Source organism: Cherax quadricarinatus, unplaced genomic scaffold (genome assembly GCF_038502225.1).
Source record: "Cherax quadricarinatus isolate ZL_2023a unplaced genomic scaffold, ASM3850222v1 Contig849, whole genome shotgun sequence".
In the NCBI taxonomy this organism is placed as follows: Eukaryota; Metazoa; Arthropoda; class Malacostraca; order Decapoda; family Parastacidae; genus Cherax; species Cherax quadricarinatus.
Genome location: NW_027195875.1, coordinates 101,862 through 119,215, shown reverse-complemented (window position 1 = coordinate 119,215; position 17,354 = coordinate 101,862). Strand labels below are relative to the sequence as shown.

Sequence of the window (17,354 nt, the reverse complement as noted above, 5' to 3'; positions counted from 1 at the left end):
ATGAGGAATACTCAGTCAGTGGAGGCTGGGGTACACACATGAGGAATACTCAGTCAGTGGAGGCTGGGGTACACATATGAGGAATACTCAGGCAGTGGAGGATGGGGTACACATATGAGGAATACTCAGTCAGTGGAGGCTGGGGTACACACATGAGGAATACTCAGTCAGTGGAGGCTGGGGTACACACATGAGGAATACTCAGTCAGTGGAGGCTGGGGTACACAGATGAGGAACACTGAGTCAGTGGAGGCTGGGGTACACACATGAGGAACACTCACTGAGTCAGTGGAGGCTGGGGTACACACATGAGGAACACTCACTGAGTCAATGGAGGCTGGGGTACACACACGAGGAACACTGAGTCAGTGGAGGCTGGGGTACACACACGAGGAACACTCACTGAGTCAGTGGAGGCTGGGGTACACACATGAGGAACACTCACTGAGTCAGTGGAGGCTGGGGTACACACACGAGGAACACTGAGTCAGTGGAGGCTGGGGTACACATGAGGAACACTCACTGAGTCAGCGGAGGCTGGGGTACACACACGAGGAACACTCACTGAGTCAGTGGAGGCTGGGGTACACACATGAGGAACACTCACTGAGTCAGTGGAGGCTGGGGTACACACACGAGAAACACTCACTGAGTCAGTGGAGGCTGGGGTACACACATGAGGAGCTCTCACTGAGTCAGTGGAGGCTGGGGTACACACATGAGGAATACTCAGTCAGTGGAGGCTGGGGTACACACATGAGGAATACTCAGTCAGTGGAGGCTGGGGTACACACATGAGGAACACTCACTGAGTCAGTGGAGGCTGGGGTACACACACGAGAAACACTCACTGAGTCAGTGGAGGCTGGGGTACACACATGAGGAACACTCACTGAGTCAGTGGAGGCTGGGGTACACACATGAGGAACACTCACTGATCAGTGGAGGCTGGGGTACACACATGAGGAGCACTCACTGAGTCAGTGGAGGCTGGGGTACACACATGAGGAACACTCACTGAGTCAGTGGAGGCTGGGGTACACACATGAGGAACACTCACTGAGTCAGTGGAGGCTGGGGTACACACACGAGGAACACTCACTGAGTCAGTGGAGGCTGGAGTACACATATAAGGAACACTGAGGCAGTGGAGGCTGGGGTACACACATGAGGAACACTCACTGAGTCAGTGGAGGCTGGGGTACACACACGAGGAACACTCACTGAGTCAGTGGAAGCTGGGGTACACACATGAGGAACAGTCACTGAGTCAGCGGAGGCTGGGGTACACACACGAGGAACACTCACTGAGTCAGTGGAGGCTGGAGTACACACATGAGGAACACTCACTGAGTCAGTGGAGGCTGGGGTACACACATGAGGAACACTCACTGAGTCAGTGGAGGCTGGAGTACACACACGAGGAACACTCACTGAGTCAGTGGAGGCTGGAGTACACACACGAGGAACAGTCACTGAGTCAGTGGAGGGTGGAGTACACATATAAGGAATACTGAGGCAGTGGAGGCTGGGTACACACATGAGGAATACTCAAGTCAGTGGAGGCTGGGGTACACACATGAGGAATACTCACTGAGTCAGTGGAGGCTGGAGTACACACACGAGGAACACTCACTGAGTCAGTGGAGGCTGGAGTACACACATGAGGAACACTCACTGAGTCAGTGGAGGCTGGAGTACACACATGAGGAACACTCACTGAGTCAGTGGAGGCTGGGGTACACACATGAGAAACGCTGAGTCAGTGGAGGCTGGGGTATACACATGAGGAACACTCACTGAGTCAGTGGAGGCTGGGGTACACACACGAGGAACACTCACTGAGTCAGTGGAGGCTGGGGTACACACATGAGGAACACTCACTGAGTCAGTGGAGGCTGGGGTACACACATGAGCAACACTCACTGAGTCAGTGGAGGCTGGGGTACACACATGAGCAATACTCACTGAGTCAGTGGAGGCTGGGGTACACACATGAGGAACACTGAGTCAGTGGAGGCTGGGGTACACACATGAGGAACACTGAATCAGTGGAGGCTGGGGTACACACATGAGGAACACTCACTGAATCAGTGGAGGCTGGGGTACACACATGAGGAACACTGAATCAGTGGAGGCTGGGGTACACACATGAGGAGTTTACCTGGAGAGAGTTTCGGGGGTCAACGCCCCCGCGGCCCGGTCTGTGACCAGGCCTCCTGGTGGATCAGCGCCTGATCAACCAGGCTGTTGCTGCTGGCTGCACGCAAACCAACGTACGAGCCACAGCCCGGCTGATCAGGAACTGACTTTAGGTGCTTGTCCAGTGCCAGCTTGAAGACTGCCAGGGGTCTGTTGGTAATCCCCCTTATGTGTGCTGGGAGGCAGTTGAACAGTCTCGGGCCCCTGACACTTATTGTATGGTCTCTTAACGTGCTAGTGACACCCCTGCTTTTCATTGGGGGGATGGTGCATCGTCTGCCAAGTCTTTTGCTTTCGTAGTGAGTGATTTTCGTGTGCAAGTTCGGTACTAGTCCCTCTAGGATTTTCCAGGTGTATATAATCATGTATCTCTCCCTCCTGCGTTCCAGGGAATACAGGTTTAGAAACCTCAAGCGCTCCCAGTAATTGAGGTGTTTTATCTCCGTTATGCGCGCCGTGAAAGTTCTCTGTACATTTTCTAGGTCGGCAATTTCACCTGCCTTGAAAGGTGCTGTTAGAGTGCAGCAATATTCCAGCCTAGATAGAACAAGTGACCTGAAGAGTGTCATCATGGGCTTGGCCTCCCTAGTTTTGAAGGTTCTCATTATCCATCCTGTCATTTTTCTAGCAGATGCGATTGATACAATGTTATGGTCCTTGAAGGTGAGATCCTCCGACATAATCACTCCCAGGTCTTTGACGTTGGTGTTTCGCTCTATTTTGTGGCCAGAATTTGTTTTGTACTCTGATGAAGATTTAATTTCCTCATGTTTACCATATCTGAGTAATTGAAATTTCTCATCGTTGAACTTCATATTGTTTTCTGCAGCCCACTGAAAGATTTGGTTGATGTCCGCCTGGAGCCTTGCAGTGTCTGCAATGGAAGACACTGTCATGCAGATTCGGGTGTCGTCTGCAAAGGAAGACACGGTGCTGTGGCTGACATCCTTGTCTATGTCGGATATGAGGATGAGGAACAAGATGGGAGCTAGTACTGTGCCTTGTGGAACAGAGCTTTTCACCGTAGCTGCCTCGGACTTTACTCTGTTGACGACTACTCTCTGTGTTCTGTTAGTGAGGAAATTATAGATCCATCGACCGACTTTTCCTGTTATTCCTTTAGCGCGCATTTTGTGCGCTATTACGCCATGGTCACACTTGTCGAAGGCTTTTGCAAAGTCTGTATATATTACATCTGCATTCTTTTTGTCTTCTAGTGCATTTAGGACCTTGTCGTAGTGATCCAGTAGTTGAGACAGACAGGAGCGACCTGTTCTAAACCCATGTTGCCCTGGGTTGTGTAACTGATGGGTTTCTAGATGGGTGGTGATCTTGCTTCTTAGGACCCTTTCAAAGATTTTTATGATATGGGATGTTAGTGCTATTGGTCTGTAGTTCTTTGCTGTTGCTTTACTGCCCCCTTTGTGGAGTGGGGCTATGTCTGTTGTTTTTAGTAACTGAGGGACGACCCCCGTGTCCATGCTCCCTCTCCATAGGATGGAAAAGGCTCGTGATAGGGGCTTCTTGCAGTTCTTGATGAACACAGAGTTCCATGAGTCTGGCCCTGGGGCAGAGTGCATGGGCATGTCATTTATCGCCTGTTCGAAGTCATTTGGCGTCAGGATAACATCGGATAGGCTTGTGTTAATCAAATTTTGTGGCTCTCTCATAAAAAATTCATTTTGATCTTCGACTCTCAGTCTGGTTAGCGGCTTGCTAAAAACTGAGTCATATTGGGACTTGAGTAGCTCACTCATTTCCTTGCTGTCATCTGTGTAGGACCCATCTTGTTTAAGTAGGGGCCCAATACTGGACGTTGTTCTCGATTTTGATTTGGCATAGGAGAAGAAATACTTTGGGTTTCTTTCGATTTCATTTATGGCTTTTAGTTCTTCCCGCGATTCCTGACTCCTAAAGGATTCTTTTAGCTTAAGTTCGATGCTTGCTATTTCTCTGACCAGTGTCTCCCTGCGCATTTCAGATATATTGACCTCTTTTAGCCGCTCTGTTATTCTTTTCCGTCGCCTGTAAAGGGAGCGCCTGTCTCTTTCTATTTTACATCTACTCCTCCTTTTTCTTAGAGGAATAAGCCTTGTGCATACATCGAGTGCCACCGAGTTAATCTGTTCTAGGCATAAGTTTGGGTCTGTGTTGCTTAGTATATCTTCCCAGCTTATATCGGTTAGGACTTGGTTTACTTGGTCCCACTTTATGTTTTTGTTATTGAAGTTGAATTTGGTGAATGCTCCCTCGTGACTAGTCTCATTTTGTCGGTCTGGGGCTCCACGCATACATGTCTGAACCTCAATTATGTTGTGATCTGAGTATATTGTTTTTGATATGGTGACATTTCTTATCAGATCATCATTGTTAGTGAAGATGAGGTCTAGTGTATTCTCCAGTCTAGTAGGCTCTATTATTTGCTGGTTTAAATTGAATTTTGTGCAGAGATTTAAAAGCTCGTGTGAGTGTGAGTTTTCATCAGAGCTGCCTCCTGGTGTTATTACTGCAACAATATTATTTGCTATATTCCTCCATTTTAGGTGCCTTAAGTTGAAATCCCCCAGGAGCAAGATGTTGGGTGCAGGAGCTGGAAGATTTTCCAGACAGTGGTCAATTTTTAACAGCTGTTCCTGGAATTGCTGGGATGTTGCATCCGGAGGCTTGTAGACTACCACAATGACTAGGTTTTGGTTCTCGACCTTTACTGCTAAAACTTCCACTACGTCATTTGAGGCATTAAGCAGTTCTGTGCAAACAAGTGACTCTGCAATGTACAGGCCAACCCCCCCCCCCCTTTTGCCTGTTCACTCTGTCACATCTGTATAGGTTGTAACCTGACTGGATTTGGTGTACGATTTCTGCCATTTCCTGCCAGTTTTTTTTCCTTCCTGGCACTAAAAAACCTCTCCCTCTTGAGTGGCTGTGGCTACCCAGGTTTTCCCATGGCCTGGATGTTTTGTATCTTTTTGTCCCCTTTAGATGGTATGCCTGGCAATTTAAGTTATAGCACAGTCTTTCCTGTACTGAAGAGGTACACATTTCAGGGTGAAAAAGCTTACAGGAAGGGAGTTTGCATTTTCCTGTTGTCATATGGGCATGGCATTTTCTAGGGTGGTCATAGTTGCATGTCCCATCTGTTTTTCCAGATTTCCCATGCCAGCAGATACCAAGTGCATAGTATGTGCACAGGCTTGGTTTCCGCTTGCCTTGGGTTTCTGTGACTGTATTCCCTGTTGGTGCATGTTTCCCTGTCTTACTTCTATCCTCCCTAGCACCAACAATGGAGCTCCCACCAGTTGTTTTTGGTAATTTATCCTCACTATTGCTATTGGAGTCCTCTTGTTTGCTATTTCCTGCGGTATTTCTAGTTTGCAATATTGGTTTTATCTTATCTTTGACTACACTTGTTTCCCTACTATGGCTCCTGTCCCCTATGAGGTCATTTATATGTATTCCTTCCTGCGTATAATTCCCGACTACCTGGACAAAATCTCCAGCTTCACCATTACTGTCTCCCAGGACAGTATCTCCAGCTTCACCATTTCTGTCTCCCAGGACAGCACCTCCAGCTTCACCATTACTGTCTCCCAGGACAGCACTATCAGCCCCACATTTACTGACTACCAGGACATCACCTCCAGCCTTACAGTTTCTGACTACATGGCCAGTATCAAGGGCAGTACCATTCAGCCCAGACTTTTTATGTTCCCATCTGTTGTAGAAAGCTTCCAGGTTTTCTATGAAAGCAGCTTTGATGTTGTCCTCTTTTAATACCCTTGTGATTTTAGTCCACAGATTTTCCTCATTTGGGCATACCCAAAAACACTTCTCTGTTTTAATACTGCTTGTAGCTAGTTCTGGGATATCTGCACAAGGGGCGTGACACCAATTTCCACAAAAATGACAATTTATCCATGTGGAAGCCCGTTTGTTTGACTGACCACAGACTACACACAGCTTCATAATGATTTGAATGGTTGATTTACTGCAATTCTACTAGCAACCTCTTGAATATTATATTAATAACCTTAAATGAAGCTCTAGCTATTTGTATTTGTTTCTAACTCTTTTTGTATATTGGACAGCTTACCGTCACGTTCCTGTCAGTGGAGGCTGGGGTACACACATGAGGAACACTCACTGAATCAGTGGAGGCTGGGGTACACACATGAGGAACACTCACTGAGTCAGTGGAGGCTGGGGTACACACATGAGGAACACTCACTGAGTCAGTGGAGGCTGGGGTACACACATGAGGAACACTCACTGAGTCAGTGGAAGCTGGGGTACACACATGAGCAACACTCACTGAGTCAGTGGAGGCTGGGGTACACACATGAGGAACACTCACTGAATCAGTGGAGGCTGGGGTACACACATGAGGAACACTCACTGAGTCAGTGGAGGCTGGGGTACACACATGAGGAACACTCACTGAATCAGTGGAGGCTGGGGTACACACATGAGGAACACTCACTGAGTCAGTGGAGGCTGGGGTACACACACGAGGAGCACTCACTGATCAGTGGAGGCTGGGGTACACACATGAGGAACACTCACTGATCAGTGGAGGCTGGGGTACACACACGAGGAACACTCACTGAATCAGTGGAGGCTGGGGTACACACATGAGGAACACTCACTGAATCAGTGGAGGCTGGGGTACACACATGAGGAACACTCACTGAATCAGTGGAGGCTGGGGTACACACATGAGGAACACTCACTGAGTCAGTGGAGGCTGGGGTACACACATGAGGAACACTCACTGAGTCAGTGGAGGCTGGGGTACACGCATGAGGAACACTCACTGAGTCAGTGGAGGCTGGGGTACACACATGAGGAACACTCACTGAATCAGTGGAGGCTGGGGTACACACATGAGGAACACTCACTGAGTCAGTGGAGGCTGGGGTACACACATGAGGAACACTCACTGAGTCAGTGGAGGCTGGGGTACACACATGAGGAACACTCACTGAGTCAGTGGAGGCTGGGGTACACACATGAGGAACACTGAGTCAGTGGAGGCTGGGGTACACACATAAGGAACACTCACTGAGTCAGTGGAGGCTGGGGTACACACATGAGGAGCACTCACTGAGTCAGTGGAGGCTGGGGTACACACATGAGGAACACTCACTGAGTCAGTGGAGGCTGGGGTACACACATGAGGAACACTGAGTCAGTGGAGGCTGGGGTACACACATGAGGAACGCTGAATGTAATGAAATTAATAGAAGACACTTTTACAGGACACCTAACGCACACCCCTTCATTTCACGAGGCTAAAAAAAAATAAATGAAACACGTTTTAATTTATGTTTATTTACAAAAAAAAGTAATATAAAGAATAAATGATATACAGTCTGCAATGTTGCCTTAGTAATCTGTGAGGAAGAAAGTGTGTGTGTTTATAATGTAAGGGCACATAGCAGATGACCTTAAGGTCTACATCAAGACTATATAGTAATCAAGTACAGCGTAGCTGATCACATCGCCACCTTGAAAACCGTAGGTGAAGAGAATTACTATTGCATAATGAAGAATGTGCATACATACTATATAGGAAATTTGAAATTGAACTTACACTGCTGTTGCTACAACTACTGCTGCCACTACCACTATTACTATTTATCAGGGCCGGTTTAGGGGAGGGGCCCCGGGCCCCAACCAGAAGGGGCTCTCCACCAAGTGATGAAAAATATTATGACACACATTATACTGAGAACTGAATAGATCGCAAAAAGAGAAAATGTATGCAAGAGTTTGAATTGTGGTGGGAGTGTCATGTTGAGTCGTCTGATCGCTGGTGTTACATCAAAGGTACGAGAGTGTCATCAGCTGCATGACTAGAGGATGATTCACAGCACATCATCCTGGGTGTGCAGGGCACTGCAGTATGAATGACTGCTTGATCGTGGTCAGTATGTGAACAATAGTGTGGTAGTGAGAACCGGCTACGAACGAGCATGAAGCAAGGGCGGCTTGTGACCCTGAAGGTCATGAGCATAGAATCTGACGTCCTGCGCTCGTTGGATTTTGATGGAGTCATCAGAGACTTTTCCATCAGAAAAAGCACAGAATGTACATAGCTTATATTTTATCTGATTGAAGATAACTCCTCATAAGTCTGTACATTACTTTTGTGTTACACATGCAAATAAACCGATAGGATGCTAAAATATACTATAAATTCACTTTATTGATTCATTTCTGCATCTTAAGAGGATGGTACGAATATTGGGAATGGCGAAAGTTTTCCAAGGAGAAACTTAAAAGGGACCCTACTCCAAACTGGGTCCCAGGCCCCCCTCCACCTAAATCCGGCACTGCTATTTTTACTACCACTACTATCATGTCGAAGGTGGTCCATGGTCAACCAGTCATCCTGGGTAGTCCATGAACAAACATCAGAGTTCCAGTGGCTGAAGTCAGCCCATGTATTGTATCGAGATGGATCGGACATTTACAAAGTGTTTGACTTACAGGTTCACAAAGAAATGTATTTTTTCTGCGGTCACATCTCTAAAGAACAGTGTGTTCAAGCGTTCTTTGAGTGCAAGACAACTTATAAACACATTTTTCACTGCACTACTTGCCTTGAGGTTTCATGCCGATATTTGGCGTCATTTAAATCGCTTCGCGCTTCGAGTTGTCCTTCGTATTTCAGTGTTATATATATTTGTTTAGTATCTAAAGGTGTAAATGAGATCTCATAGTTTCTGATCCCTTCCTAGTGGAAAACAGGTTTATTGCTCTGAATCTTTCTTCGTTAGGTTTGTTTCTTAGCGAAGATTCGAGGTTGGTGGCTCTTCTCTGCACATCCCAGCATATCTTCGTATTTTATTTAATTCAAGGACCAAAACTGGAGGGTTTAAAACACATGGACAAAGACTGAAGCACATTTCAGAACAATGATGAAACCGCCACGATTGGCTTGTCCAGACCTGAAGAAGCCAAGCGTGGCGAAACGTTACTTGAATTAATGTATCTGAACTGTGCATAAATATCTTTACCCACATACAGTCGGTGTCACCATGGCTATAAGCAATTGTCCTTCCGTCGTAATAAGTGCACTGTATCTGACTAGCATATCCTCTGACCTGCTCTGCTTTAAGTAACTTCTACATACAAGAGACACGCAAGTCGTGTAGCGAGAACTAATTAAAATCAATAAGTGCTCTCATAACGAGAGCCATGGAGTATTTACACTGGTGGGTATCTATTATTGTTTAAAAGTTTTTTATGGATGTTTGTGAGTACATTATTAAAGTTATTATTATATTTACAAAAGGCCGTTAAATCCGACTGGATCATTTAGTAGGTTGGATTTGTAATGGGCCTGCCCAGTATGGGCCAACAAGCCTACTGCAGTGTTCCTCCTTTCTTATGTTCTTAAAGATGAATTATCGACTTAACGACCAATGTGCGGCGGTCTTGGAGCCTAGGGGTGGTATGGTTTAGCTGAGGGCAGGTCAACCCAGTGACCGTCAGTAGTGTCCATCACTCCCAAAGGTCTGAGTGGATCCTCAAGACCAGTCTGAGGTGGTCGCTGGAGATCAGGTTAGGGAAGAGAGTGAGCCCGGTGACCATCAGTAATGTACATCATTCCCAAAGGTCTGAGTGGATCCTCAAGACCAGTCTGAGGTGGTCGCTGGAGATCAGGTTAGGGAAGAGAGTGAGCCCGGTGACCAACTCGACGTCATGCAACTTAGCACTGAACATCTGAGCGTAGCGTCTGGCCGCCTAGGGAAGACATCAAGGATAGTTAATGCAGATAAAAGAGTTATATTCAATTCAATTAAATTCAATTCAATTCAAGTTTATTCTCTATAAGGGTTACAATGTGGGGTTTACAGGTTTTGGGTATTGTGTGGTTTACATGTTATAAAATACTAATTACAGAGGGGGCCACTAGGACACCTAGCCTGGCTAGGCATTTCGAGCAGACTTAAATTAATTCTTAACGTAGATGTGAAATGTATAGCTGTAAATGAATTTATACCCGAGAGAGCATCTCTTTAATTATTTTCTCTAAGTGAACTGATCCACATAATATACTTGGTAAGTGAAACTTTCGATTACTTATTATATATATTGAAGAAGATTTTGTGTAAAAGTTATCATCACATCGAACACTTCTTTGTTTATAACAAAAAAAATGGATTTCAAATGTTAATTATAAGGTTCTATTGTCTTTTATTAATTATTAGTTTTTTTCATACAAGTTGAACCTTGCTCTTTCTTACCAGTTAACAACAGACTGTGACTGTGGAAAGATGACTTACAAGATAGTTAACAACAGACTGTGACTGTGGAAAGGTGACTTACAAGATAGTTAACAACAGACTGTGACTGTGGAAAGGTGACTTACCAGAATTAACAACAGACTGTGACTGTGGAAAGATGACTTACCAGACAGTTGTGGAACAGGCTGTGACTGTGGAAAGATGACTTACAGGCTGTGACAGAATTACCACAACAGACTGTGACTGTGGAAAGATGACTTACCAGACAGTTACTGTGGAAAGATGACAGACTGTGACTGTGGAAAGATGACTTACCAGAATTAACAACAGACTGTGACTGTGGAAAGATGACTTACCAGACAGTTAACAGACTGTGACTGTGGAAAGATGACTTACCAGAATTAACAACAGACTGTGACTGTGGAAAGATGACTTACCAGAATTAACAACAGACAGTGACTGTGGAAAGATGACTTACCAGAATTAACAACAGACAGTGACTGTGGAAAGATGACTTACCAGACAGTTAACAGACTGTGACTGTGGAAAGATGACTTACCAGACAGTTAACAGGCTGTGACTGTGGAAAGATGACTTACCAGACAGTTAACAGACTGTGACTGTGGAAAGATGACTTACCAGAATTAACAACAGACTGTGACTGTGGAAAGATGACTTACCAGACAGTTAACAGACTGTGACTGTGGAAAGATGACTTACCAGACAGTTAACAGGCTGTGACTGTGGAAAGGTGACTTACTAGACAGTTAACAGACTGTGACTGTGGAAAGGTAACTTACCAGACAGTTAACAACAGACTGTGACTGTGGAAAGGTGACTTACCAGAGAGTTAACAACAGACTGTGACTGTGGAAAGGTGACTTACCATAGTTAACAACAGATTGTGACTGTGGAAAGATGACTTACCAGACAGTTAACAACAGACTGTAACTGTGGAAAGGTGACTTACTAGACAGTTAACAGGCTGTGACTGTGGAAAGGTGACTTACCAGACAGTTAACAGACTGTGACTGTGGAAAGGTGACTTACCAGACAGTTAACAGACTGTGACTGTGGAAAGGTGACTTACCAGACAGTTAACAACAGACTGTGACTGTGGAAAGGTGACTTACCAGACAGTTAACAACAGACTGTGACTGTGGAAAGGTGACTTACCAGACAGTTAACAACAGACTGTGACTGTGGAAAGGTGACTTAGCAGACAGTTAACAACAGACTGTGACTGTGGAAAGATGACTTACCAGACAGTTAACAACAGACTGTGGCTGTAGAACGGTGACTTACCAGACAGTTAACAACAGGTTGTGACTGTGGGAATATGAAGGCCATTGAATCAAGTGACTGGTGGGGACAGAAGCTAAGCGAGGCCACAACGTCAGCACAGCGGGTTACTACAGCGAACATATCTGTAGGCAGCGCGGGCATCCTGCCACCACAAGGAACAACCAAATATATAAAAAAAAGATAAAAATACAGATTATATATCACAAAGAGATGCACAAGTCAATGAGACAAGTAAGGTGGAGGTTTTCAGGGAAGCTGGCTATCTGGCTGGAAAGGGGGCTAAGAAATTCTGTTTTAAAGCAGCGTTATTATTATTGTTTTTATTTTATGGGCTTTGAGGGGGCTGAGGGATTTTTTTTTGGGGGGGCTGAATCCCCTCAAATATCCTCCTTGGCGCCGCCACTACATTGATGGTTTACCAAGAGAGGAGGAAGTGGCAGTACCCGATAGTGTGTATGGGGTCGTGGAGAGCGTCGTAATCTGCGTCGTACACTGGACCCAGCACCACGTTGAGGAGACCCTGGCTCACCCACCACCCGGGAATCATCTCTCCCACCAGCTGCCACCACCGCTCGGCCAGTTGGTCACTCATACCCACAGAATTGCTCACCAAATACGGCAGGTGGTGCCAGGTGGTGTTGCTGGTCGAGATGTGACTCTCGGTCCCTGCCAGGCCTGAGGGCAGAGAGAGAGATGTAGGGAAGCTATAGAAAACGGTGAATTTTTCTTATTACATTCACAAAGAAGCGTGAAACCCCATAAAAGTTCTACAACGTATTAGAAATGGGAACCAATTATATTTGACCCGCGGAAGGGAAATGGTAGCCCCAGGAGCATGCCATCATCAACACACTGGTACAAACTTCAGGAGAGATGTCAGGTGTAACATATCGACTTTTTTATTTTTCAACCGATTACGTTCATTTTTGGTGTACTATGGTGTACTCTTTTCTAATACGTATGTTATTTTATCCCTATAATCTACCTTGTCCATAATTACTATCACATTTCCTTTGTCTTCTTTCGTAAGGTGAAGTCCAGGATCTTTCCTTAATTCGTGGTATAACTTAACAAATATTTGATGACCATTGTGTCGTAGAGGTCACAATTGTCCTCAAAGATTTGTTAAGTTATACCATGAATTAAGGAAAGATCCTGGACTTCACCTTACGAAAGAAGACAAAGGAAATGCGATAGTAATTATGGACAAGGTAGATTATAGGGGAAAATAAACTTGATATTAGGAGAGAGGGGAACTTGCGTGCCTCTTAAATAAGACACGTGAACTAACGCTGCAACAGATTACAAAACGTTTAGGTCCTGGGACCTTAATCAAAGTCATGAGACAGAAACTTTTTCTAATCAATATGTCGAGCTGTGGTTCGTGTGTCGGTTTGCGTACGGTCAGCAATAACAGCCTCGTTGATCAGGCTCTGATCTACCACGAGGCCCTGTCATGGACCGGCCACGGGGGCGCTGACCCCTGAAACACCTTCCAGGTATACTCCAGGTAGTGTATGCTCACGTGTCTTTTTTAAACCACTCGTCAGTAAATAAAAAAATGCACAATACCGTGACTGGAACGATACACAAATAACCCGCACATAGAAGAGAGAAGCTTTCGACGACGTTTCGGTCCGAGTTGGACCATTTACAAAGTCACACTAACCAGAAGTGGAGCAGGACTGCTATATATAGGCAGGAAGAGGTAGTGGTGGTAGTAGTAGTAGTGGTAGTAGTAGTAGTAGTAGTGGGGAACTAAGGAGGAGGAGCCAGTCAAATATAAAGAAAGGGGAGCACTGCAAGGGAGCTAGGTGCCCTTTCTTTATATTTGACTGGCTCCTCCTCCTTAGTTCCCCACTACTACTACTACTACTACTACTACTACTACTACTACTACTACTACCACCACTACTATTACTACTACTACTACTGCTACTACCACCACTACTATTACTACTACTACTGCTAATACTACTACTACAACCACCACTACTATTACTACTACTACTACTACTACCACCACTACTATTACTACTACCAATACTACTAGCACTACTACTACTACCACCAACACTTCTATTACTACTACTACTACTACCACTACTACCAATACTACTACTACCACTACTACCAATACTACTACTACCACTACTACTACTACTACTACTACCACTACTACTACTACTACTACTACTACTACTACCACTACTATTATTACTACTACTTCTACCACTACTACCACTACTACCACTACTACTACTACTACTACTACTACCACTACTACCACTACTATTATTACTACTACTACTACTACTACTACCACTACTACCACTACTACTACTACTACTACTACTACTACCACCACTACTATTACTACTACTACTACTACTACTACTACTACTACCACTACTACTACTACTACTACTACTACTACTACTACTACTACTACTACCACTACTATTATTACTACTACTACTACTACTACCACTACTACCACTACTACCACTACTACTACTACTACTACTACTACCACTACTATTATTACTACTACTACTACTACCACTACTACTACTACTACTACTACTACTACTACTACCACTACTATTACTACTACTACTACTACTACTACCACCACTACTATTATTACTACTACTACTACTACTACTACTACTACCACTACTACCACTACTACTACTACTACTACTACTACTACTACCACCACCACCACCACTACCTCTTCCTGCCTGTAAATACCCGTCCTGCTCCACTTCTGGTTAGTGTGACTTTGTAAATGGTCCAAGTCGGACCGAAACGTCGTCGTAAGTTCCTCTCTTCTATGTGCGGGTTATTTGTGTACTCGTCAGTATTAAATTACCAAGGTTTATTAATATTATTGTTATAATAATTATTATTATTGTGTATTATTATTACTATTGTGTATTATCATTGTTATAATTGTGTTATTATTATTATTATTATTATTATTATTATTATTATTATTATTATTAGTAGTAGTAGTAGTAGTAGTAGTAGTAGTAGTAGTAGTAGTAGTAGTAGTATGTACTATTATAATTATTTACTATTATTATTATAGGAATATTGCTGCACTCTAACAGCACCTTTCAAGGCAGGTGAAATTGCCGACCTAGAAAATGTACAGAGATCTTTCACGGCGCGCATAACGGAGATAAAACACCTCAATTACTGGGAGCGCTTGAGGTTTCTAAACCTGTATTCCCTGGAACGCAGGAGGGAGAGATACATGATTATATACACCTGGAAAATCCTAGAGGGACTAGTACCGAACTTGCACACGAAAATCACTCACTACGAAAGCAAAAGACTTGGCAGACGATGCACCATCCCCCCAATGAAAAGCAGGGGTGTCACTAGCACGTTAAGAGACCATACAATAAGTGTCAGGGGCCCGAGACTGTTCAACTGCCTCCCAGCACACATAAGGGGGATTACCAACAGACCCCTGGCAGTCTTCAAGCTGGCACTGGACAAGCACCTAAAGTCAGTTCCTGATCAGCCGGGCTGTGGCTCGTACGTTGGTTTGCGTGCAGCCAGCAGCAACAGCCTGGTTGATCAGGCGCTGATCCACCAGGAGGCCTGGTCACAGACCGGGCCGCGGGGGCGTTGACCCCCGAAACTCTCTCCAGGTAAACTCCAGGAAGGTTTACCTTAGGAAAGAGTGGGTGAGACTGCTACTTACTGGGTGGGAAGAGCGGAGTCATGGTGACATTGACTACAGTGAGGTAGTCTTGGCAGGTAGCAGCGTCGTGAGGGGCCAAGCGTGGGTCGCTCGACCAGGAAGTGGCAGGTGTCTCCATTGGCGGCTCCTGCAGTGTGAAGCTGGTCCACAGCGGCACCTTCAGTACCTTCGAGTACCCTGTGACGTGGAGTAATGGGAGGGGGGCTAAGCGTTATAGTCCATGAAGCGCTAAATTAGTGTGGGTGGAAGTTAAAGCCTCCGTCCCGGTTTCTGACCGGTGTATTTGTGGCATATGAGATAGTGAATAATGGAGAGAGAATGTGAAAATGGGCCATCACTCACGTGCTGTGCTGTCTTCAATTTCGAATTTGCTAGGTAGGTTAGTAAGCTTGATAAATAGGCTGATAGTTGTGGGGAATGAGGCTTCTAGCAGCGAGGTGCAGTCTGTCTCTCGCTGTGAGGAGGCTGTAGTTGGGGAGGCAGCAACGGCTACCAGCAGTGAGGTGCAGCCCAGCACCTGCTACAAGTGGCGAGTAGTTCACAGTAATGGAAGGCGCATCAGAGTAAGGAAAGTTAAGAGTGAAGATCTGAAGGTAGGAAATCGCTTCTCTGTTCTTCAGGATGAATGTACTTCAGTGGCCAGTGAAGGTAAGGGTACTACTGCCCCTGCTAATGGAGGTAAGCGCATTCTTGTGGTTGGTGACTCTCAGGTAAGATACATTGACTAAGGGAGGGATCCCAATCATATGTAGCATCTTGCCTAGAAGGGGAGTAGGAAATGAATGGTTGTCTAGGGCAATTGGTGTAAATTGCTGGCTAGACAGATACTGCAAGGAACTTGCAATCCCATTCATTGACAACTGGAACAACTTTTATGGCAAACATGATATGTATGCAAGGGATGGGGTACATCTCTCTGGGGCTGGGGTGGTAGCACTTGCAGACTCGATTGAGAAGGCCATTGGTGAAATGCCTATGATTTTAAACTGATGGAAGATAGAGGTATGGGTGTGTGTGGGAAACAAGCAGGTTGCAACACTTGGGTTGGAAACAGTAAATGTATAAAAGGCATTCAGCATGAAGTTATAAATAAAGACAATAGATCAGGTCAGCAAACAAAGGGGGACAGCAGAGGGCAGCAAGGGACTAGCTCCCTTAAGGTTTACTATACTAATAGCAGGAGTGTAAGAAATAAGATAGATGAGCTAAGATTAATTGCAAGTGCAGGAAACATAGATATTATTGCTATAACAGAGACCTGGCTCAATCTGAAAGATAGAGAGATGCCCTCTGAATGTCACATACAAGGCTATAAATTATTCCACACTGACAGGGTCAACAGGAAAGGTGGTGGAGTAGCGATGTATGTCAGAGACAATTTAAATTGTTGTGTTAGACAAGATATTAAATTAGAAGCGTCAGCCACTGAATCTGTTTGGTTACAGCTTCTCGAGGGCCGAGAAAAACTAATTTTGGGTGTGATTTACAGGGCCCCAAATCTTGATAGGGAGTGCAGTAAACTTCTATGGGACGAAATTCGTAAGGCATCTACATACGAAAATGTTGTGCTAATGGGAGATTTCAACTATAGACAGATTGACTGGAGCAATTTGACAGGAAATTTAGAGTCAGGTGACTTTCTTGATACGATCCAGGATTGTTTTTTAAAACAGTTTGTGACAGAGCCAACTAGGGGAAATAACCTCCTTGACTTGGTTCTTGCCAGTAGGGAAACACTAATTAATAATCTTGAGGTTAATGATGAGCTTGGGGAAAGTGATCACAAATCACTCAGTTTTAATATATCATGGAATTCCCCTAATAATGGCAATCAAGTCTCCGTCCCTGACTTTCGCTTGGCTGATTTCATA

At 45.0% G+C, this 17,354-nt stretch overlaps 1 protein-coding gene across 1 annotated transcript; it reads right to left on the bottom strand.

Moving 5' to 3' along the window:
• Window positions 1-7,513: 7,513 nt before the first annotated feature.
• Window positions 7,514-15,748, bottom strand: LOC138851521 (venom phosphodiesterase-like). The gene is made up of 4 exons (XM_070080723.1): window positions 15,484-15,748; window positions 12,206-12,437; window positions 11,763-11,904; window positions 7,514-9,954 (listed from the first exon to the last, which is right to left on the bottom strand). Exons 1-4 carry the CDS (start codon window positions 15,599-15,601, stop codon window positions 9,814-9,816), a joined length of 633 nt encoding a protein of 210 aa, XP_069936824.1. The 5' UTR covers window positions 15,602-15,748; the 3' UTR covers window positions 7,514-9,813.
• Window positions 15,749-17,354: the final 1,606 nt, after the last annotated feature.

Coding starts and splice junctions, on each gene's coding strand:
- LOC138851521 (XM_070080723.1), bottom strand. CDS start 15,601: ATGGAGACACCTGCCACTTCCTGGTCGAGCGACCCACGCTTGGCCCCT. Junction 12,438..15,483: donor GACTCCGCTCTTCCCACCCA/GTAAGTAGCAGT, acceptor CTCTGCCCTCAG/GCCTGGCAGGGACCGAGAGT. Junction 9,955..11,762: donor AACCTGTTGTTAACTGTCTG/GTAAGTCACCGT, acceptor TGTCTTCCCTAG/GCGGCCAGACGCTACGCTCA.